This window comes from Ursus maritimus, unplaced genomic scaffold (genome assembly GCF_017311325.1).
Source record: "Ursus maritimus isolate PB19 unplaced genomic scaffold, ASM1731132v1 scaffold_27, whole genome shotgun sequence".
NCBI lineage: Eukaryota > Metazoa > Chordata > Mammalia > Carnivora > Ursidae > Ursus > Ursus maritimus.
This window is the reverse complement of record NW_024425230.1, coordinates 8,864,925-8,887,340: the sequence shown is the minus strand read 5'-3', so window position 1 is coordinate 8,887,340 and position 22,416 is coordinate 8,864,925. Positions and strand designations below refer to the sequence as shown.

Below are 22,416 nucleotides of genomic sequence, written 5' to 3'. Positions count from 1 at the left end.
TAAATGGTAGCAGATCCTAGTGTGTAAGATCACTCCCTCCAGATACGGACAGAGTTGGAGGAGAAGGAGTCTATACCAGGGATGCAGGGGAGTGAATTCCAAGCCCGTGGGCGGGGATGGGGGGTAGGTCCTGAGGCCAGCAATGGCTCAAGAGCAGATGGAGACGTGGAGGAAACCGGTTTGGATGGGAATAGCAACAGCATGCTAGCCGAAAAGCTCCAGAAAGATAGAGAGGCTGACTGTCCAGAGGCATCTTTGTAATGTTCATCTCAGGCTGGCCACTGAGCACACGAGAGACTGATACTGAACATTTCCATCAGGTTTGGCAATTCAGCAAAAGCTTAGGAAGTACTGGGTTTTTAATCGATGGTTTTATTGTTTAAATGAAGGTCCTTTGTGGGTAACAGGAGCACTAGGAACAAAGATAATTACAAAAGTAGATTTAAACACACACACACACACACATGCACACACACACACATGCACGGAAACATATCTTAGCAGGAGAATCAAAGCCCCTTGTTTATACTGAACCATGCCAGACACAGGTGTTTTGACTCTGCCTGGTGACCCACTTAGGAGGCCATCCCTCTGTCTCCCAGCAGTTGGGGACAAGACCCATCTGCGGGGAGGAAGGGGGAATGATTCGTCATGGCAAGGTAAGTCTTGGGAGGCAGCCACTCTTTCCTCCCGGCACCGAGAACTCTGTTGGCACCAAAAGGAATTTCAAAGTTGGAAATCCTTCCCATCAGAGCACAGATGGAGAGCCCGCACATCCTCGGGGGGAAATAATCCAAAGCAGTCTTTAAGATAAATACTTCCATCGGGGTAATTTAAGTGCTTTTTATCTAGTGATGGCGTGCCTCATGATTTCCAGCGCTGTGTTACGTTACGGCCCATGCTGCTTTAAATTCTGAACTCGTGCCATTTATCAAAGACAAGAAAATCCCAAAGGCACACTACTTATCATCAGATAATCCAATGGAAAGTTTAATTGAGGCTTCGGTGCAATGCCTTTTGGCAATGACCCCTGCTTCTAACTCTCTGGCTAATTCTCGTTTCATTAAAGACATTTCCCAGTGTGCCTGCACGCCTTACTTCCTAACCCAGCCACTGGAACTGCGCAGATGACGACTGCCTGCTTACAGGAATGAGCAGCACCTCTCAGCGGCTGCTGGCCTGGCCGGGATGGGAGAAGGGGACCCGTCCGGTTAGTGACAGGAGACCTTGCTCCCTTAACCAAGGACCGTCTGTGATCCAACCATATTTTTCTAAGTGTTTCACCAGCTGGCCTCTTAGCTGGGATTAAAAGGCCTTCTCCAGAGCCGACGTCACACAATGAGTAATTTCCCATCATGCCCCTGGCTTTCTCAGGGAAAGAGGTGTTTGGAATCCTTTGCTTGGCTGGTCAGGTGTAGACTTTCCCTGAACTCACTCAGTCTTGTCCAAAAGGGTCTTCGCTTGTCTGCTGCTTTCTTGTGAGCTTTGAGTATACATTTTCTGGCCTCAGAGTCAGCCACGGTTGTATTATGTAATCTTACAGTAAGCCCCTGGAGACTTCAATGATGTATAGAAATTCCTCATCAGTTTTCTTCTTTGGAGCCCAAATTTGGGCTGAGCACAGATGCAGGATAAATCCTTGGCATCGCTCTCCTTCATTAGTCTCCACGTCTAATTCCTGAACCTTCGTCCTACTTAATAAATTGCACTTACTCTAGAACTTAATAAGTCAGCAAGCATGAATCAAGGAGGCCTTAGCCCACTTGAATTGTCTTAAGAGTCAAGACTTGTTTTCCCTCAGCTGAAGGGACATGAACGAATTTATGCTCAGAATAAGGTAAGCAGGAAAACTGGGTTGGGCTGGGGATACCTGCCCAAAAAGCAGTTCCAGATTTCGCTGCACACTTCAGAAGGCAAAACGCTCTCCAAGAGGGCCCCACGGCCCCAGACTAGCCTGGGGAGCCAATCCCGCCAGGTGAGACCCCTGCCTGCAGTGTAGAGTCGGGATGGGAGGCTCGGCTTCTCCTCTGCCACCACCTCCCCACCCCCAACCTGCATCCTCCCCTCCAAAGGCAGAGGTGACATTCAAGTCCTGGGCGTGGACACATCCATGTGCTTTGGAAGCCCGAGGGAGACGAAAATGGTGCCAGACACAGAATGAATTCTCTGTTATTCCTAGACCAACATCAAGTCATGCAGAGAGGTTACATGCGCTCCCAGTACGCCTGTTCTCTTCTTAATCAAAAACATGCTGGGGGGACACAGATGCACCGTCAGCAGTACCACTCCCTGCTTGTGCTGGGAAACCTAGGGAGGCCACAAGACTGTGTAGGCCACTGTCAGGCCCAGAGTCAGCAGAACCATGTCCTTCCTCCCCCTGCATACCTGCCCAGCCCGCTACCTGACCAAGCTGCCGCCATGGAGTGGTAAGGGTGAAGTAGCTAACGCGGATTGAGCATGCCTCACCTGCAGACCACACGGTGGGCTTCATGTCATCTCATCCTCACAACACTCCTGTGCAGACACCATTTCCCTTGCCCTTAAGATCTACATCTGAGGCAGCACATATTCAGCCAACTGCCCACAGTTTCACAGGCAGAAGGGCCACCTCAGGTACACCTGTGAGAGGTACACCCTTCTTAACCTCCAAGTCCCACTGCATTGTTTTCTTTCTTAAAAGTGGAGCTATCTAAACATTTAACAAATACCAGTTGCATCTGAAGCTCCTTTATGGAAGATTAACACATTGGAAGGTTATATTGGGCATCCTTTTTTTTTTTTCCTTGAGAGAGAGAGAGAGCGCCAGTGCACACGCAAGCAGCAGTGGGGAGGAGCAGAGAGAGAGGGAGGGAGAGAATCCCAAGCAGGCTCCACGCCCAGCACAGACCTTGACACAGGGCTCCATCTCATGACCATGAGAGCACAGGACCTGAGCCAAAATCAAGAGTCGGACGCTTAACTGCGCCACCCAGGCGTCCCTGGGCGTCCTCTTTTAAGATGATAAGCTGGAGTCATCAAGGGAACTGAACACCCCCTAGCAGTGGGACATGAGCCCTTAATTTCTCGACACCACTACCAATTTACCTGTTCAACAAATTCATTTTAATTCATTCATTCAGTTATACAAGAAACATTCATGGAGCCATCACGTGCTGGGGCTGGGAATATAACTGGGCCGTGAAGACAAAGAAGTAACTTCTTGGGCTTTGTGCTCCTGCTGCAGAGGCCGACGGCACATGGATAAACAAGTAATCTGGGGTACTGATTACCTGAGCAGGGAACAGAGAGGCCGCTTTCGCTTCTCTCAGATGCTACCTCAACACAGACCTGAAGGAAGGAGAGCGTGAGCCATTGAGACGTTAGCGGGAGAGCATGCCCAGCCCAGCAAGAGCAGGTGCAAAGCCCGGACACGGCGGCAAGCTTGGCAAGGGAGGAACAGGTGGCAGGCACAGGTGAGTGAGGCCATGGGCACTGGGAGTCGGGGTCAGTAAGGGAGCCACGGGCCACAATGTTCCGGGGCCCGCAGGTCTGTGGATTTTATCCAAAGCCACCAGAGGAGTTCAAGCAAGGAACTCACCCAGCAGGTGAGGGTAAACTGCCTGGCACACAGGGGGAGCAGCAGGGGTGCTTTAAAGAGGTCTGATTAAGAATATATTCTGAAGGCACAGCAGGTGGGAATTGCTGGTGGGTTAGACGTATCAGGTGCCTTCTGAAACACAGACTATAGGATGGCCAGTCGATTCCTAGAAACGGCTAATAAAAATCACAGCCACCATTTTCCACGAGGCAGGCAGGCCCTGGGCCAAATGCTTTACATTTGTTGGCTTACTCAATCCTGACAACACGGTCAGGCGGGCCGCCACCCCCACCACCGCTGAGGAGGGTGCGTGCAGGGAAGAAGCCCGAGGTCACACGCTAGTAGGGAACGGAGCCAGCGTGCCTCTAGAGCCCTCCTTCTGCTTCTGTGACCTGCCCCCGCGGCCTTAGCCATGATCCCTGCGTTCACAGCTCGCTCTGACTTCTACACGCGGCCCGTGCAAATCTGGGCGTGGAGGAAAAGGACTGCTTGGCCCAACACAGCGACTGTCTTATTGATTTCCTTTTCCAAGATTAAAAAGAAAACCTCTTGGGGTTTCCACTTTATCTCAAAACTTATGTTTACCTTGGCAGCTGGAGCTCTGTGGCAAAGGAAATGCTGTAACCGGCCCCCGGAGAGGCCGGCCCCAGGGAGGGGGGCTCCCACCGCTCCCCTCGCCCTGGCCTCTCGGGGAGGGAACCCCTCCACTTCATTAGCAGCCCAACCCAGGGAGGGGGGGAGCCGTGGGGTGGGCTCGGGCCATCCCGGCTGCTCCCAAGGCAGCCCCTCCATGGCCCAGGCACAGCTGTTTGGTCCTGTTTGATTCTGTAACCATGGGGTACCAGAGACAATCAGAAATATCTGGACTAGAAGGACACCAAACAAGAGAAAAGCAGTGAGAACCCGAGAGAGGGAAGCAGTTAAGGTGAATTGGTTCTTCCGAAAAAAACAAAAACAAAAACCGCTAATCATTTTCATAAAGTAAAACAAAACAAAACAAAAAACCCTGGAATGCGTGGGAAAAGTAAAAGGAGCCCCATGCTGTAGGAGCAGCACCTTCTGGCAATTTGAGAAGATGGCCCAAATGACCCCGCAGTGAGGCAGGAAGCCAGAAGAGTCTTGGCGGGGGGGCGGGGGTGGAAAAGGAGAAATGGCAGAATAGTGTTTAGGGACAGTGTCTTCTTCAGCAGTGACAGGGCGAGGATTCTATTTACCAGAATGTTCAGAGCCTGCTCGGGGAAGGATGTCAGCTGTGCTGACATTGGGGAGGGGGTCCCCAGGGTTGCCTCCCAGGTTCCTCTCCATGCAGCTGCTGGGCATCCATCTAGCTTCCCTGAGCTGGCAGGCAAAGATCCCCTTGTCCCCTCCCACCCTACACACACACACACACACACACACACACGCGGGAGAATTCAGGCCTGCTGTTTCTCTGGCACTGCCAAGGTTCAGGTTAGTGGTTCTCAAACTTGAGTGCACATCAGAACCCCTGAGAGCTTGTGAAAACAGACTGCAAAGAAATTTGGGTGCAGAAGGGCTTGGGTGGGGCCAAGAACATGCATTTCTACCTCCTTCCCAGGTGGTGCTGATGCTGTGGTCGGAGATTGCCCTTGAAGACATATCAGCTTTGAGCATCTCTCCTCCTGAACAGCAGCACCCAGGACTTCCGGGTTCTCCTCGGACCCCTGTCGGGGGCAGGGGGCACTCAAACAAGGCCAACTGAGCCTGCGTAGATCCGGCATTTACTGTGAGCCCTAGGCCCTGGGCCTACACTGTCTCATTTCCTTTCCACAACTACCACACGAGGAGGAATTATGATTATGCCCATTTTACAGACCAGGAAACTGAAACATGAGGACAAGCGACTTGCCTGGGTTTCCACGGTTAGCAGAGCTGGGATTCTGGAAACAGAGGCCTTGGGAAAAAACCAGAGGCCATGCTGGAAACTTCTACTCCCTCCTGGCCGGAACTCAAATCTAAACTTGCCAGCCGGGCTCTCCCCCCCAGGCCTCCACGATCCTGCCCCAGAGTCAGCAACCCCCTCTGGCACAAGCATAAATCGGGGATCAGGCTGGCCCACACTTGCCGGCCGTGCAACTTGGGGTAAACTCAGCATTGGTTCCTTCATCTGTCGGGAACCTGTCCTTGGGAGAACCTCAACAAACACCAGGCCCCTCAGCGTCTACCCTTTGTCTCAGCTGTCCTCACTCACACTTGTGACTCCTGCCTGAAGAGCCCTCACCCTGACGTACTCTGAAGCCCTGCCCAGCGCCCTTCCCAGAAGACCCACACAGTGACAGGCTGGGGGCAGCTGGGCAGAAAGGCCTGCGGCCAACTGAAAGGAGGCAGACAAGATTTGCAGAGCACTCACCATCATCCGGTTCCCCACAGGCATGTGTGGGGGGGGGAAAGACATCCAGGATCATGTTGAGATCTCCTACAAATAGGGAAACTGAGGACTGCTGAGTATATTAAATGATGTGCTCAATGTCAAGTAAACAGCAGCACGAGGACCCAAACCCAGGTCAGACTGTGGCTGAGAAGCAGAGCCAGGGGTCCTGCGTTAAGGAAGGCAAAGGTAGAGAGGGGCCGGGGACGCCCTGCTTGTCCCCACTGTGGGACGGCTGCTCACCCTGGGTACCCTCCCTTTGCTGTTAGAGATTAATATTCCTGGCATGGTGGACATCAACACCTCTAGAAGCCCCGGCCGGCCAAAGAGATTACAGGCGAGGAGTCTGCTGGCCACATGTCACCCACTCACCAAAGTCTTTGGCCACGCCAGCTATCATCTGAAATCCCACCTCCTCAAATCCTGATGCCCCTTCCCTACTTTTCCTCTTTACCAATGACCTCTACTCCTACTCTTGAGTTTACTTTGAGATCACACACAGCCATCCCCTCTGCTAAAATGTCCGTGCCACAAAACCAAGGCTTTGATTTTGTACATCCGGTGTCCCCAGGCTTGGAGCAGTGCCTGGCACATAAGGGTACTCAAGGAATACATACAAATGTAAAGCCCAGAGAAGCAAAGCGTCCGTGAGGACAAAGGGCTATTCTGAAAATAGCACATGACAGAGACCGGAAAAAGGAGGCCATACTGGTAGAAATCACGATAGGCAAGCAGTAGTCGCAGAAAGAGAAAATCAAATGGGCACAGATCTGGCAAGAGAGTTAGGAGTTAAACCCTCAGGCTTTCCAGTGAGTTCCTTCGAAGCCAGCCGTCACTTATTATGGTCTAATTTCAGACAAGAAATGTCTCCTTTTGGGGGCTCAGTGTCCCCATCTGCTCTCAGGAATCACGATACCTCACTTAAAGGGCTATTGAAAAGCAAGGTATAGGGGCGCCTGGGTGGCACAGCAGTTAAGCGTCTGCCTTCGGCTCAGGGCGTGATCCCGGCGTTGTGGGATCGAGCCCCACATCAGGCTCCTCTGCTATGAGCCTGCTTCTTCCTCTCCCACTCCCCCTGCTTGTGTTCCCTCTCTCGCTGGCTGTCTCTATCTCTGTTGAATAAATAAATAGAATCTTTAAAAAAAAAAAAGAAAAGAAAAGAAAAGCAAGGTATAGTTAAGAGAAAAGACTGGAACTGAACTGTCAGGGGTCCAGTGATGGGTCAGGTGCTGACTCCACCACCTAACGTGCGGTGTGGGGCTCTGGGCAAGTTAGTTATCGCTCTGTGCCTCAGTTTCCCCACAGGTAAAATGAGCATCACTTCCTCAGAGAATCGGGAGGATTAAATGAATTAAAGGCTTGAAGCATCTGACACCAAAGTTCCTGACAAACAGTGGTGGCAGCTCCGTCACCAGCAGACAACAGGACGGGCAGCAGCACGGACGCCATCTGTCCACCAGGGGCTGGTACAGGGATACAGCAGAAGGCTCTGTTGAAAGCAAAGCTCCTCCATGTTCCAAGGGGAAGTTCAAAGAAGGTTTGGATCTTGGCACTGCTCCCAGGCTTGTGAGGTGCTAAACTGTTGCCTGCCGCTGTCTGCTATGCACTGCCTGTTTGCGTCCCCCACCTCCAAAGTCACTTATGGAAGCCCTGACCCCCAGTGGGGTGCTTTCAGGAGGTGAGAGCCTTTGGGAGATGATCAGATTTAGATGAGTCATGGGGGTGGAGCCCCCATGTTGGGATGAGTGTCCTTGTAAGAAGAGGAAGACAGACCAGGCTCACTGGCTCGCTCTCCACCAGTGAGGACACAGAGGTCATCAGCAAGCCAGGGAGCTGGACCTCAGCAGACGCTGAATTGGCCGCCACCCTGATCTGGGACTTCCCAGCCTCCAGAATCGTGAAGAACAAAAGTCTGCGGTTGAAGCCTGCCAGTCTGGGGTGTTTCGCTAAGGCAGCCCAAGCTGATAAAGACAATGCCCATGACCAACAGAAGATCTAAGGATGCTGAAAAGCTAGAAAAGTCTACTTTTTGTGGATGTGAGCAGAGAAGAGGGTTCTGGAGGAGGGAACCCCAGAGAAGTGCTGTCCAACCTCAGAGGCTGGCATCTTGTCCGCATATGGATGTCTACTGAGCTGCCGGGTTCCTTGACCTGCCTCATGCTGTTGGACTGAGGGCCAGGGCACTGCAGAGACAAGGCCAATGTGGCCAGGAGGAGGATGAACAAGGATACATTGCCCTTATTTACTCGACTTGCTAAATAAATCAGATGTGAATCCCACCCGTGAGGGCCTCACTACTCTCAGAGCAGGAGACAGTAAGCCCTCTGGGGAAATACGCCCTACCCTCAGCATCAGCCCAGGACTCAGACCCTCCTAACCAGGATTCAGACCCTCCTAATCAGGACTCAGTCCCTTCTGAACCATGACTCAGTCTCTCCTAACCAGGACTCAGTCCCTTCCCAAACAGGACTCAGTCCCTTCCTAACCAGGACTCAGACCTTTCTAACCAGGACTCAGCCCTTCCTAGCCAGGACTCAGACTTTCTGGTGCATCTGGGTGGGAGCCCCCTCCCCCCACAAGAGCACTTGTCAGGAATTTCTGATCCAAGTTGTCTATGCCAGTAATTCCAAAGGCTGTTTGAATCCAAACCCTAAATAACAGCCAGGCCCAGATCTGGTGTCTGCGACAGAACAGACCAATAGGCTGGCCTGACATAACCTCCTCTCCCTGTCCTGAAGCACTCCTAAGTCTCGAGCTGCATATTTGTAGAAACTGAGCTAGAAAAGTCGGAGCCAACTTTCAACTTCATACGGGGGGAGTTGGGGATTCTTCAATTTAAGGAGCTCACAACAACCACAGGATTCTGGTAAACTGCCTGAAATATACAAGCAACAAATAAACATTCTTCCCCAAATCATAGTTCTGCCTCTGGAAGGTCACGCACATCCTACCCTGTGGTTAATTCTGAGCACTAACCACATGGCTTGGATGTGACCAACCCCAGCTCTATATACCATGAATCCAACAGGTGAGCTGAGAAAGTGAACTCTTGGCTCAACTGTAAAATGATGACTTTAACGCCAGACACAGATGACGATGGCCCATGGTCCCAAAATACCAGTGGTAACACTTCACTGAGTCTCAGTGCCTGCACGGTCCAATCTGACCCTGGAATCTAAGCCAAAGAAGCACACCTACCAATCAAAGAAACTTGGAAAGGGTCTCCTAATCCCTGCTTGCATCTCTCTAAGAATATTAAAGAAGGCTCTATAATTCATCCCCCCAGCAATGCGTCTTAGAATGCTCTCTCCTCTCTTCACTCTTCCCCCCACCCAGAGCCTCATCCTCTCCCAGCCCTTACAGGTTCTTCTCCTCCTCCCTCCCTGCTGTGCCCCACATACTAGCCAAGGTCCTGCAGCTGCTTATATCTCCTTACCTCCCACCTGGCCTCCCAGGGAGAGGAGCATGAGAACCCCCTTCTCTGGGAGTGGTACTTCTCCCACCCTGACCGATTCTTCTTAGAAGAAATCTGGAGAAGAAGGAGTAGTGAATAAAATTCATAACTTTGCTCTTTTGGCCATTTCGCTTTAAAAAAAATTGTAGGGGTGGGGCGCCTGGGTGGCACAGGGGTTAAGCGTGTGCCTTCGGCTCAGGGAGTGATCCCGGTGTTGCGGGATCGAGCCCCACATCAGGCTCCTCTGCTATGAGCCTGCTTCTTCCTCTCCCACTCCCCCTGCTTGTGTTCCCTCTCTCGCTGGCTGTCTCTATCTCTGTCAAATAAATAAATAAATAAATAAATAAATAAATAAATAAATAAAATCTTTAAAAAAAAAATTGTAGGGGTGCCTGGGGGGCTCAGTCCATTAAGCGTCTCCCTCTGCCCTTCACCCAGCTCATGCTCTCCCTCACTCTGTCTCTCTCAAATAAATAACATCTTGAATAACAAAATAAAATTGTAGTGAAGTATATGTAACACGAAAGTTACTATTGTAACCATTTTTAAGCACACATTTCAACAGCATTAAATACATTCACATTGTGGTACAACCATCACCACCATCCATCTTGACAGCTTTTTCGTCTTTTGTTTTTTAAGATTTTATTTCTTTGACACAGAGAGAGTAAGAGAGCACAAGCAGGGGGAGCAGCAGAGGGAGAGGGAGAAGCAGGCCCCCCACTGAGCAGGGGGACCGACCTGGCTCGATTCCGGGATCCTGAGATCATGACCTCAACACTCATTAAACAGCAACTCTTCATTCTCCTTGCCCTCCAACCCCTGCCATCCTACTTTCTGTCTCCATGATTTTGACTCCAGGAACCTCACATAAATGGAATCATAAATTATCTGACTTCTTGCGACAGGCGTATTTCATTTAGCATAATGTCTTCAAGTTTTATCCATGTTATCGCATATCTCAGAAAACCCATTTTTAAGGCCGAGTAAAATCCATGTGTGTACGTGTGTGTGTGTACACACCATGTTTTCTCTGTTCATCGTTCAGAGCACACCGAAGTTACTTCTTCATGAATAGTGCTGCTATGAACGTGGATGTACAAATATCTGCTCAAGTCCCATTTCTCTTGGGTATGTATCTAGAGAAGGAATTCCTAGACGATGTATTTTATGTTTTGAGGAACTCCCGTACTGTTTTCCGTAGCAGACGAACCATACCTTCCCTCAAGCGGTACACGCGGGCTGCCCTTACCGCCGCATCCTCACCTCACTTGTGTTTTCTAGGTTCTTTTGGGCAACAGCCATCCTAATGGGTGTGATCAATCACCCCATTTCACCCTCAGAATAACCCTGGGTAGTCTTACTCCCATTTTATAGATGAGAAAACAGAGGTGGGGATCTTAGATGACTCACACAAGGCCAGTGGCGGAGGCAGGACTCGAACCCCCATCCAGCTGCAGGGCCGATGCTCTGACCACCGCACTAAGCCAACCGCAGGCCCTGAGGACGGTTCAGTGTTCACCGTGGAGATGACGGGGCTCTTTGGGTGCCGCCAGGGACCACCACGAGGCTCACACTGTGAAGACGGCAGCGGTGGGAGCCCTTCTCCGATTCTTTGTGCTCACTGGGCCGGCGGCAGCCGTGAACCTGGCCCCCTCACTCCGACCCACCCCTCAGGCTCTCAACGCAAGGGAGGCACACCGGCTCCAAGAGTGCGTAAGGACTCACAATTACACAACAGGCATCTCACGGCAGCCTACTTTCCTGTTTATGATTCTACTTCCTATCCTTCCCTCATTCGAGGCGGGTTTTGGGTGGTTATTTCTAACAAAGCTGATAAAGGGTCGGGCCTGACTGCGAGCTGCACGCCACGCAGGACCGAGGTGATGCCCACTGCATTCCAAGCTAATCAGAGAGCACTCCTGTGGCCGTGAGGAGTGGAAACACAGAGAACAACGGAGACAGCCAGCCTCTGCCCACATCGTGCCTAGGCCCACGATACAGGACAGGGCGGCGGGTCACCCACACCTCGTGCATCAGGGCCACCTAACTAGAAGGGGGTCTGTTTCAGAGTCCCCTTCAAGCCACCTGCGCACAGAACCTGGAAAGGCGCTAATCAGCAGGCTGGGGGAAGGACGCCCTCCACGAGGCGTCCACTTCCTGAGCTGAACACAGGAGGGGACTCCAAAGCCGGCGTCTGAAGGACCACAGCTCGAGTCGTGCAGGGGCCAGGCTCTCTCGTATTCAGCCCTCTTGCTTTCCAGCCCGAAAGGCAATCGGGCATGGCTCTGCGTTTTGTTGGTCTCTGTCTAGTTCCAGAATAAACAGAGCCACAATCTCCAAAGGGCTGGCAGAAGCCCACCCCGTGCAAAACATACCCACGTACTTTTCACCATTTTGAAATGTATCTCGGGCCATTATGTAACCTTAAACATGACCCTGGCGCAAGGAAGAAGAGAAGTTGAATTTGGTCCCCTGGGGCAACTGGTTTCAGGGGGGACTTCCTGCCAAGTCCCAAACCAGAAACCTCCCGCCCTGGGTTCTTGTGTTGGTGCCAGGGCCGGCGGGCCTTGTCGGGGCGGCTCCCTCCTAGGGAGCTCATGGAATTCTGTGAGCGCAAAGGACTCCAGACTTCAAGGTACAGGAAGCACGTACACCCACTACACGCTTCCGCCAAACGTGCACGCGCTTAGGCACGCGTGTGTGTGTCAGGGTATGTGTGTGTACATATGCAGGCACACGCGTGCACATACACACACGCGCGTTCATCTTTTCATTCTCTCCGGTCGCTACGTTCAAGCCACGCCACAGGACAGCCACACAGCGGGACACAGGAGGGAGACTCCCCAGGGCCACCCCATGCCTGTCCGCTTCTGTTCTCCTTCGGGGCGGCAGCTCCTGCCAAGGTCTCTTAGAAGACCCTCTCCAACATCCAGACGCAACTTGTCATTTTTAAGAAACTACTCTAAACCTAGATGGAAGCCGGAGAGGTGAGGGAAGAAGCCAGCCTCCTGAAGTATATACTGTTTGGCTTTCCCAGATAATTCTGTTGGCTGAGAAATCCAAGCTGAATCTGTAGGGAGCAAAGCCCTCACACTAACAGAATGCAACTTTGCTAACTCTCTTCGGGGGATGGCCGTTTTTTGGTTGTTTTTTTTTAAATCATCCGAGGAGGAAGGCAGCACTTGCCCAAACAGTCTGAATCCCTGATTGCTAGATGCATGCATATTTGATTTCCAAAATTGAAGCCTTTCATAAAACCTCACCCCAAAAAAATCACAGATCATGGTCAAGAGCCTAACTATAAATACCAGTGTAACTTCTGAAAAACAGATGAACTTGCTGAAGACCTCAGGTCATCTGATTTGGGACAACTAACATATCATTGATTGTTAAGCCTTCTCTTCTGGAAGCCTCTCAGGGTAGACAACAAAGGGCACAGTGTGGGTCAGCCTGACAATGAGGCAGCATGGGCTGCACCCAGCATGAGGTGAGGTTACCGGGAAGACACATCAGAGCTTCTTCAGTCAATGGGTAATTGCCCTTCGGGGACAAACATCTGAGACTACTTCTGACAAACGATTTTGAAGCAAAACTGAACCCATGCTTCTGTTAAGGTCACAAGGAATAACAGAATAAAGCAAACAAACCCAGGGGAAAGCTCTCAGAAACAAACCCAAAGCTCAGTCTTCCTAGTAAAACTTTTGTATTTTTATCTCAAACGGTACTTTCCAGCCTCATTCAGCACAGCGAACCTTTGACACCTCTGTAACTCAAAACTGCCCTCGCAGAATGAAGACTTAGCAACACCATGAAAACACACAAAAAATGAATGTGCTCTCTGAAGGGAATTCCACAGAGGGGTCTACACAGATGTTCAGCCACAGCACCAGGACTGGAATAACCAAAGGTCCTCCAGGGTGATGAATGTGGGGGGATAAGAAACAGCCAGAGGGATACGTTTTGATGTTTGTTTTTATACGTACAAAGTGGCAAGACGTTCTTGCCTAAGCCCTAACGAGACATGTCACAGTTCAGAACGTCTTGACGCTCTTATTTAATGAAAACTGAACAGATGCAGTGTTAGGCCCACTCACCCTCATCTCTCACTGGTTTCCCAGCAAATCTTCCTTTCATGGCCTCACGTTGGCTGGCCTGAAACAGACCTCCAAAGCAGATACGTCATTCCCAAAACCTTCATCCCGGTGTGTGATGCCCCTTCCTTCGCTTCCGCCCTCATCGACCAACCCGCTACGTGGAAGTCAGTGGCCACATCCATAAACTGCCACTGGGCTGCCCAGACCTAGCAGGGAGCTCAGCACCAGTACTGTGGGCCACACAGGGACACTGAGGTTCAGGGACAGCCATGGGGCCCTCAGTCCGGAGCAGCAGGGCCCCAGAGCGTGGACCAGTCTCAGAGCCCCTCGGCGGCATCTGCCTGGCCTTGCGTGTGAAACATTTCACAAGACCGCTGACCATTTCCATTGTCCTTTGTGCAGGAATATCATGTATCACATCCCCTGACTTGGCAGCAGCCGGGGAAAGGAGGCTTTTCCATTAATTAAAAAAATGAGAGCAAGCAAGGGAAAATACAAATCCCAATAATTAGAACTAAATTCGTGAAGCTTGAATAAGGTCGTTGTCCAAAAAAAAAAAAAAAAAAAATTCACCACAGCTCAGTTTACAGCTGAGGGTGGGACCAGGACAAACGCCACATAACTGAGATGTGTCTGGTCACCCAGGCTGCTCAGGTACCAACGGATGCCCAGAGGTATGTGTGTTGGAAAGAGGAATGTGAAGGGTAAACACAGGCTTCCAGAGGTCTCTCCCCTTCACATGCCTTCTCACCTAGGACAGCTTTTTCCTCAGGATAAAGCAATTCAATGAAGGAAAAGCCCACAACTCAACAAAGGCAAGGTCTCAAATATGCAAAGTAGGGGCCACCCAATGAGGGGGTGGCTGCTTTTCTTAGCGATGAAGTTGTTTTTCCAGAACCTTTTGCCTTAAGGGTCACCTTTTCTCCCTGTGTGTGTCCTCCGACAGGTGGAGATCAGCAGGACCCCCGTGCTGCCACCCCTTCTCCTTCCACAGTGGCCCAAACTGGCAGAGCCAGGAGGGAGGGTCCCTCAGGGATGGTTGTCTTGAAAGCGTGTTGACTCATCTGTGCAGGCCAGCTCCTACCCAGTGAGGTGGAGCTTGATGAGGCCTCTCCCGCCCCGGGGTCGGGACCACCTTAGGGTTAGGGCCAGGGAAGCCCCCTTTGCCTATGTCAGTGGGACCCCTAAAACATGCACAGATAGTAAGCTGCAGACATGTCGGGTTCTCAGACTTCAATCTTCACTAAGGGTCAGGGATGTAGTGAACATTGGCGGTTCTGGAATGTCTAACATCCATCCTTCCCCCTGGCTAAAGCATGCTGACCACCCCCCCCACCCAACCGGAGAACTCCTTCCCGTGCATTGTTGTGGGACGTACTGTTGCCCCCCCCCGCCCCCCCGGAAGCCCAAAGAGCCAGAGCTTCCCTCCCCCACCACGCAGGTGGGTTGAGGAGCTGCAGGCCACATGACCTAGGGTGGGACTGGGAGCTGGTGACAAGCAGCTGGCCGTTGGGGCAGATGGAGGCCATTTCCCACAGGCCCTGCCACGGACCTCTGCGTGGTGTCTACGGCCGCACCTTCTGGGGCTGCCTGGGGTGCCGTGTTCCAACCAGACTTTCCACCCGCATGGGCAGCCCCCTTCCGATAAATGCCCTTTTTGCCTGTTCCTGGCAATCAGGATCCTGGTCTGCTGAAATGGGCTCATGCAGACTGAGCAGTGTAGAGGGAAAGTATTTTTTAACAAACTCCACTAGCTACCTCAGAGGTCCTCTGAATAAATTGTTCAAATTTCATTTTGAAATCTGTTTTAAGCTACTTTTTAAGACAGTAGTTAAAACATTTACAACAGCATGTTACCTTGGGGGGGGGGACAGTGGATGGGAGGGGGCATGAGGGAACCTTCGAGGGGGCTGATGACATTCCTTAGCTTAATCTGAGTGGTGGTTTGGAGGGAACAGGCATATGATTGTACAACAGTGTGGTTGTGCTTCATGTCACTGAACTACACACTTAAAAATGGTTAAGATTTTACGTATTAATTTTATGTTATATGTATCTACCACCATTTAAAAAACAGGTTAGGGGCGCCTGGGTGGCACAGCGGTTAAGCGTCTGCCTTCAGCTCAGGGCGTGATCCCGGCGTTGTGGGATCGAGCCCCACATCAGGCTCCTCCGCTATGAGCCTGCTTCTTCCTCTCCCACTCCCCCTGCTTGTGTTCCCTCTCTCGCTGGCTGTCTCTTCTCTGTCGAATAAATAAATAAAATCTTTAAAAATAAATAAATAAATTAATTAAAAAAATAAAAAAATAAAAAACAGGTTAACTATTTCAATAAATACAAGATAATCTTAAAAAAAAAAAGCACAGGCATAAATTAGAAATCCACCAAGGTCTGTACCCTTTGCTGTATGTAAGTTTATACCCTAATCAAACCAAGAAAGCAAACAGAAAACACTATCATGTGCCAAATTATAGAACACCAGCAATCCCCAAGCTTCCCTGGTTTCTCAAGGTGCCACATTATCCCATTTTCTGCAAAACCGAGGGCACAGCCCCTCCTGCTCGAGCTTGACCCTGAGATCGGAAGGCAGCTGTTCAAAATCTCTTAGCACTGGCAGCCACATATCTGTGTGATTCAGATTATTTTTCCATTCTTTGGAATCAAAACAAATACAAAAATAAATTGGATGCTGGAATGACAAAATTAGAGAGCTGGAATACAGACACATGGTAGCCAGGGTTTAGGGAAAACGAAGGAGGGCGGGGGAAGGCGATTTAGAGGAGCAGCCCAAGGGAGCTGCTTGGAGGTGACGGACCAAGTTCTGCTCCTGACTGTCTTGGAGGTTGGGTGAATCTACATACATAATAAAATAGCATAGAACCGTATATAAAAACATACCCCAAAAGGGGTTCATGCAAAAACCGGTGAAACCTGAGTAGGATCTGTAGTCTAGCTCATTGCACCATGCCAACCAATTTCCCGGTCTTATAGAAGATGCGACTGTGGGAGAAAGCAGGGTGATAGGTACAAGAGACTTCCCTGTACTTCTCTGGCAACTTTCACTGATTCTATAATATTGCAAAATAAAGAGTAAAAAAAAAAATACAGAAATAAATTGGATGAGACTGCTCTCAGCCTGTCATAACTTCAGCTTTCAAATTGTTCTCTTCATGGAATCACCATTGCTCTTACGAACTGACTTGATAATACGTACAAATAAATTATGGCATGTTAAAACAAAAGCACCATGTAAGTATTTTTTTTTTTTTTAAGGAAGGGATTCATTTCCTTTGTAGAAGCTGAAAATCACCGAGGTATTGGAAGGAGCGTGCAATAAGGAAGTACAAGACGGGGCTGGGTTCAGCCTTGAGCTAAGCGGCTGTCACGTAAAGAATGATTACAGCTGGTCCGCGCAATTAAAAGATTTTGTGGAGGAAATGAGACACACACACACCTGGGAGGTCACGTAAGGACATAAGACTTCACCAGCAGTAGGCGAAGTGTCAAATGAGTACTGTTATAGACTGAATGGTGCCCCCCTCTCCCTGAAATTCGTATGTTGGGGTGCTAACCCCCCGATGTAAATGTAGTTGGAGACAGGGTGTTTAAAAAGGTGATTAAAGTTAAAAGGGGTCATGAGAGTAGGGCGCTAATCTGACTGGTGTCCTTGTAAGAAGAGGTGATCAGGGCATAGGCACACACAGGGAAGACCGCGTGAAGACTCAGGGAGAAGGCAGCCATCTGCATGCCACGGGAGAGGCCTCAGGAGAAACCGACCGGGTGACACCTTGATCTTGGACTTCCAGCCTCTAAAACCGCGAGACAGATTTCTGTGGTTCAAGCAGCCCAGTCTACAGTATTTTGTTCGAATAGCCCCAGCAGGTGAATAGAAGTAGCAAGGTGATGTGGTGTAGAAGAAAGAAAGAAGGTAGAACTAGGTGTCTGCCCTTCAACGGGGGGTCTGAAATAGAGTCCATAATCACAATGAACGGTTGATAGGAAAGTTGTATATTCAAAAGAAAAAAGAGCCAGCTATAAATCATATGGGGAGAAAACCACATGATAAAAATGCCGGTTATTCAGAAATGCTGGAGGTCCTTCATTATTCGTTCATTCATTCAATCAATTAACAGCGGTGACTGGGCCTCACAAGCTCTGTGCCAGGCACGGAAGGACACACAGGTAAAAGGCGGAGCTTAGCCCTGCCAGGCACAGAATCTTCCGGGGAAGGCAGACAGGTACAGGCAATGTGGTGGGTCAGCTCCTCGGGCAAGCACGGGGAGCGGCAGGGGCCTGGAGCAGAGGCCCCTCCCGGGCCCAGCACAGAAGCTGGCTCGTGAACGCCGGGAAGGAACACCACTCCTCAAGCCAGCACATGCTTTCGCTGCTCCGTCAACGGACAGAGACCAACACGCACTGGTCTAGCCCCAACCAGACTTCAACGTGTCGGCTCTCCCTCTGACGAAGCCCATTTCACGTTGCTTTGTGTAGTGATCCCTTTCTGGAGACGGCCCCCAGAGAATGAAGGGTTGGTTGGCCAGTTTTTGACACCTGTCTCTCACATTTGTTTATGGGCTTGAAGAAACAGAATATAAAAAAATCAGTTTGCAAACTCTAAAATGTGACACGAATGCCAGCTATCATTATACTAGATTTTGAAGGGCCTTTTAAGTCACCTGGCGAAAAATGATCGTTTTAAGGAGATTCACTCAAAGTCGCCCAGCTCGTATGTGGCCGAGCCAGAGCGGAGGCTTGGGATCACCCACTGCTAGACTCCCTAGGAAGCACAGGGTTTGAAATATGGGGATCCCACAATAATATATATTTGTCAATCCTATACTGTTTTCCTCCAATTCTAAGACATCTCATTCAGACTCTTGCTCCTGGTGGTGCCACATTTCAACCTCCTGGTGAATGAAGATTTGTGCCATAGTGGTCAGAACTGGAAACCGTCTTGGTGTTTCCTCTGTTAAGCAAGCACCCTATTCCTATGCTCAAAGACTGGTTCTGACTGGAAACCTGTGACCTGTCAAGAACAAGCCTGATACCAAGGAAGATAGGAGAGAAGGGAAAATGGCAAATAGGGAAAAGCTGGGGGAGGAAGTGAAGGTGGGGGTGCGGGAAGGGGAAGAAGGAAAACGTGCCTTGCCAGCTCTGTGTGTTGGTCTTGGGACCACGTGACCAGAAAGCCATGAGCCTGACGCCCAGCCTGGTGGAGGAGACCAGCCTCCCACCCACACAGTCCCACCTCACCGCTTAGGACACTGCTAACAATCATACGCACGCACGTGAGTGAACCGGGACGCGCTGGTCTCATGACAATGGTGTAACGCGGTGGGGTCCCCGCCTGCATGAGTGGCCAAGAGGCTCAGAGCCAAGTGTGCCCCCAACCACGGCCACCTGGAGGCAGCCTGGGGCACTTGTCATGGTTTCACTTTTCGCATCTTCCTCATTCAGCACGTCTCGACGCCTTCTGCCCTGACAACCTCAACACTTAGCAGCAACACAAAAGAGGAAGTCACATGAAGTCAAAGAACCAGTTTACGAGAAAAGAGGCAAGAGGAAAGGCAGAGTTTGTCTGAGGACAGCTCCTGCAGACTGGAAGTGTTACCAGCTCCAGATCACCACGGGGTTCGGCAGCCCCTTAAATTAACATTCTGCTTCTAAACTTACCAACGGTGTCACACGGCTCGTCTTTGTGGACGCAGAAATCTGTCCTAAAAAGACACAAAGACAGACATGGTCAGCTGTATGCAGGAGCCCCTGAGAATGGGAGAAGGCAACACTGTCCGCTAAGCTTGACTGGTCGTCCAGCCCGTAGCAATGTTACCGCTGCAGCTGTCCCAGGTTAGCGAAGAACAACTAGCCACCTGTCAAGAGTAACCCTCCCACAACCCTTCTCAACTGGTAGGCCCAGTTACCCCACCAAAGGCCCTCCTTTCATAGCTAAACTACTCCACCTAACACTTGGTGGCTGGGAGGGCGCCCTCCAACAACTGTGAAAGTTCTGGAAGAAGAGGTTTGCAAGTCATGCATCAGAGACAATTATTCTTCAATATCGTCAAACTATAGTGACTTCCCCAAGCGACTCTACGAGGGCAGCGACTGGCTTTAGATGCTGAAGTGACCATGTAGCACTTATATGAGAAGACAACGAAAAGTAATTTCTTAAAGTTATATCCTTTAAAGCTTCCCAGAATTCCCCGGGGCATGCGGCTGTGTGTAAAGAGCAAATATGCTCAAAAGCTAGTCCAGCCCCAGGGGTTCACCAGGGCCTCTAGCCACTCATGTTTGAAACAATAGGTCTGGGCCCATTTTTTTCCCCCAAAACCAGAGCGTTCCCACATTAGGGGCTGACCTGACCACTGGTTGCCTGGGGCCGGGCAAGGAGAGCAGTGGCCTGGTCCCCCTCTCCCCCCCCACCGCAGAGCCCCATGCTCATCTTCTCATGGGGGCCGTGGGGGGCTGACAGAAGATGCCCACTCCCTTAAACTCCTTCAGGTTTCAAAGGTGTGTTCTGAAGCCACTTCTTCTCATTTTAAAGTTCTTCTGGGAAGGAAGATGGGGCCAGCCAGACAAGGTGGGCACTAAGCCCAGTTGTAAAGAAAGTGGCAGGTCCGGGTTGGGCCACTGTACCCCTTTTTGACTCAGTGTCCCCAATTCCTCCCCTACCCTCTGTCAAAATTTCTTCTCAGGGTAGGATCTGACCCACCATTCCCAGTGGGCAAGATGACAGAGAAGGCAACGTGCCACTCTCCTAACCTAAGTACGTATGGTCATCTTCCCTTCTCCCTCCGCGTCAATCCCACTCCGAGGCACCGCGTGTTCTCTTGTATTTGCCTCCAAGTTGTGACCCACACCTGATGCCTCTCGGCGCTAAGTGGGCTCCCGTGGAAACAGAGCCCAGCCCATGTGTTCCCAACTTTGGCTTGCCTAAGGCTCACCTGAGGTTTGTCAGAGATCCCACCCGCCTACTCAGACCCACGGATTCTCCTTGGGGTCCTGATCTACAGAACCAGAGGTGCTGGCCAGCCTGCAAGCCCAGAGGAGAGGACGGGGCAGCTTTGAAGGCGTGGCCCTGAAACTGGCCAGAGAAATGCCGAGGAGGAGCTGGGGCCAATCCCATCAGCAGCTCACACAGGTTCTGCTCACTGCGACTTTCCAATTTTTTCATAACATGATTTTTGATAATCAATTTTAAAACCCATTTTAACAAAGGGAAAAAGGAAGCCTTCAAGAATCTCACGCTTGGGGTGGGGGAGAACCTACACTTGTCACAATCCCACTCCAAAACCACAGAACTTGCAGGGAAAGGGAGGGGGGAGAGCCATAGGAGCCATAAAAGGAAGCCTTGATGTTGTTCTGTCAACAGTGACCTTTTAGTGTTTTTGTATTCTCTGGATAAATACCCAGTAGTGATAATACAGAAATACTAATTCAAAGACCTACACGCACCCCTGTATTTACAGCAGCACTATTTACAACAGCCAAGATATGGAGCAGCCCAAGTGTCCGTTGCCAGATGAACAGATAAAGATGTGGGGTATGTACATATATACATACATACACACACACACACACACACACACACACACAGAGAGAGAGAGAGAGAAAGGAATATTACTCAGCCATCAAGAAGAATGAAATCTTGCCTTTTCAAGGACATGGATGGAGCTCGAGAGTATAATGCTGAGCAAAGTGAACCAGTCAGAGACAGACAAGTACCATATGATCCCACTCATACATGGAATTTAAGGAACAAAAGAAACGAGAAAAGGGAAAAAGACAATCCAAGAAACAGACTCTTAACTAGAGAGAACAAAATGATGGTTACCAGAGGGGAGGTGGGTGGGGAGGATGGGTGAAACAGGTGATGGGGATGGAAGGAGGGCACTTGTGATGAGCACTGGGTGACTATGGAAGTGTTGAATCACTATATTGTACACCCGAAACTCATATAACACTGTATGTTAACTCACTGGAATTAAAAACTTGAAACAAAAAACGATCTTCTCAAAGACTAATTAACAGGCAGTAGAAGGTGGCAAGGAAGAAGCAGTGACAAAGAGAAAAACCAAACAAATAAAATTAGGAACATAAGTATGTTCACTGCTCTGGTATCTATCTGACCCCAACTCAACATCATTGATCGGACACCCCTCCCATTTGACGGTTTCGAACGTCACACGCACATAAGGACCAAGGTGGCCCAACGCCTTGTTCCAGGGTTTCCCAGCATGAGCACAACTAAAGCCTGGGCAAAAGAAGAAAGCACACGTGACCATCAGTCAAGAACTAAACAGAACTGAGTAGAAGATGGTGCCCACTTCACAGGCGCCATCTTGGAGAAAGCCAGCCCTGTTGGCTGACAGGAGCCCTGTGTGTTCTCTCATCCCATGGCTTCCCTGCAGGGAAATAGGTGGTCTCAAATGATGGGCCCTGCAGCATCATCCATTGCTTCTCCTGAGGAAGTGTGGTCTGCTCACAGAGGGGAGAGCCAAGCTCAATTAGCATCCTGGCTTGACAGGGTCAGCCAGGATTGGAATCTTCTCTCTCCTTCCTGTTCAAGGTCCTTTCTCAGAAAAGAAGACACAAGCCATTTTTGCCTTCAGAGGCGGCTTCATCTCCAGGGAATCCTGCTCCCACTGCGAACTCACGCCAATCCCACGGGCTGGGGCTGCAGGGTTCAAGTGGGGTCCCAATGGAGCTCTCCTGTCTCTATTTACTTTCCCCCCCTCGTTCCTCAAGAAAAGGCAGGCTGTGCAGACCTCCACGACCTGGTGTGCTTCGTGGGTGCGTGACCTGTGCACACAAAAGCTTCCCATCCCCCGGCCCGGTTTACTGGTCTCCTATTGCCATCTTGAAAGTCTTTTTTAAGATCCAGCATTTTCAATCTTCACTG

The 22,416-nt window shown here is 50.4% G+C and overlaps 1 protein-coding gene across 1 annotated transcript in view; it reads right to left on the bottom strand.

Moving 5' to 3' along the window:
• ADAMTS17 (ADAM metallopeptidase with thrombospondin type 1 motif 17) overlaps positions 1–22,416 on the bottom strand; it is a 341,420-nt gene that overhangs the window by 241,753 nt on the left and 77,251 nt on the right. Inside the window, exon 7 of the mRNA XM_040642697.1 lies at positions 19,188–19,231. Coding sequence (XP_040498631.1) covers positions 19,188–19,231 — 44 coding nt within the window. The remainder of the gene's footprint in view (positions 1–19,187; positions 19,232–22,416) is intronic.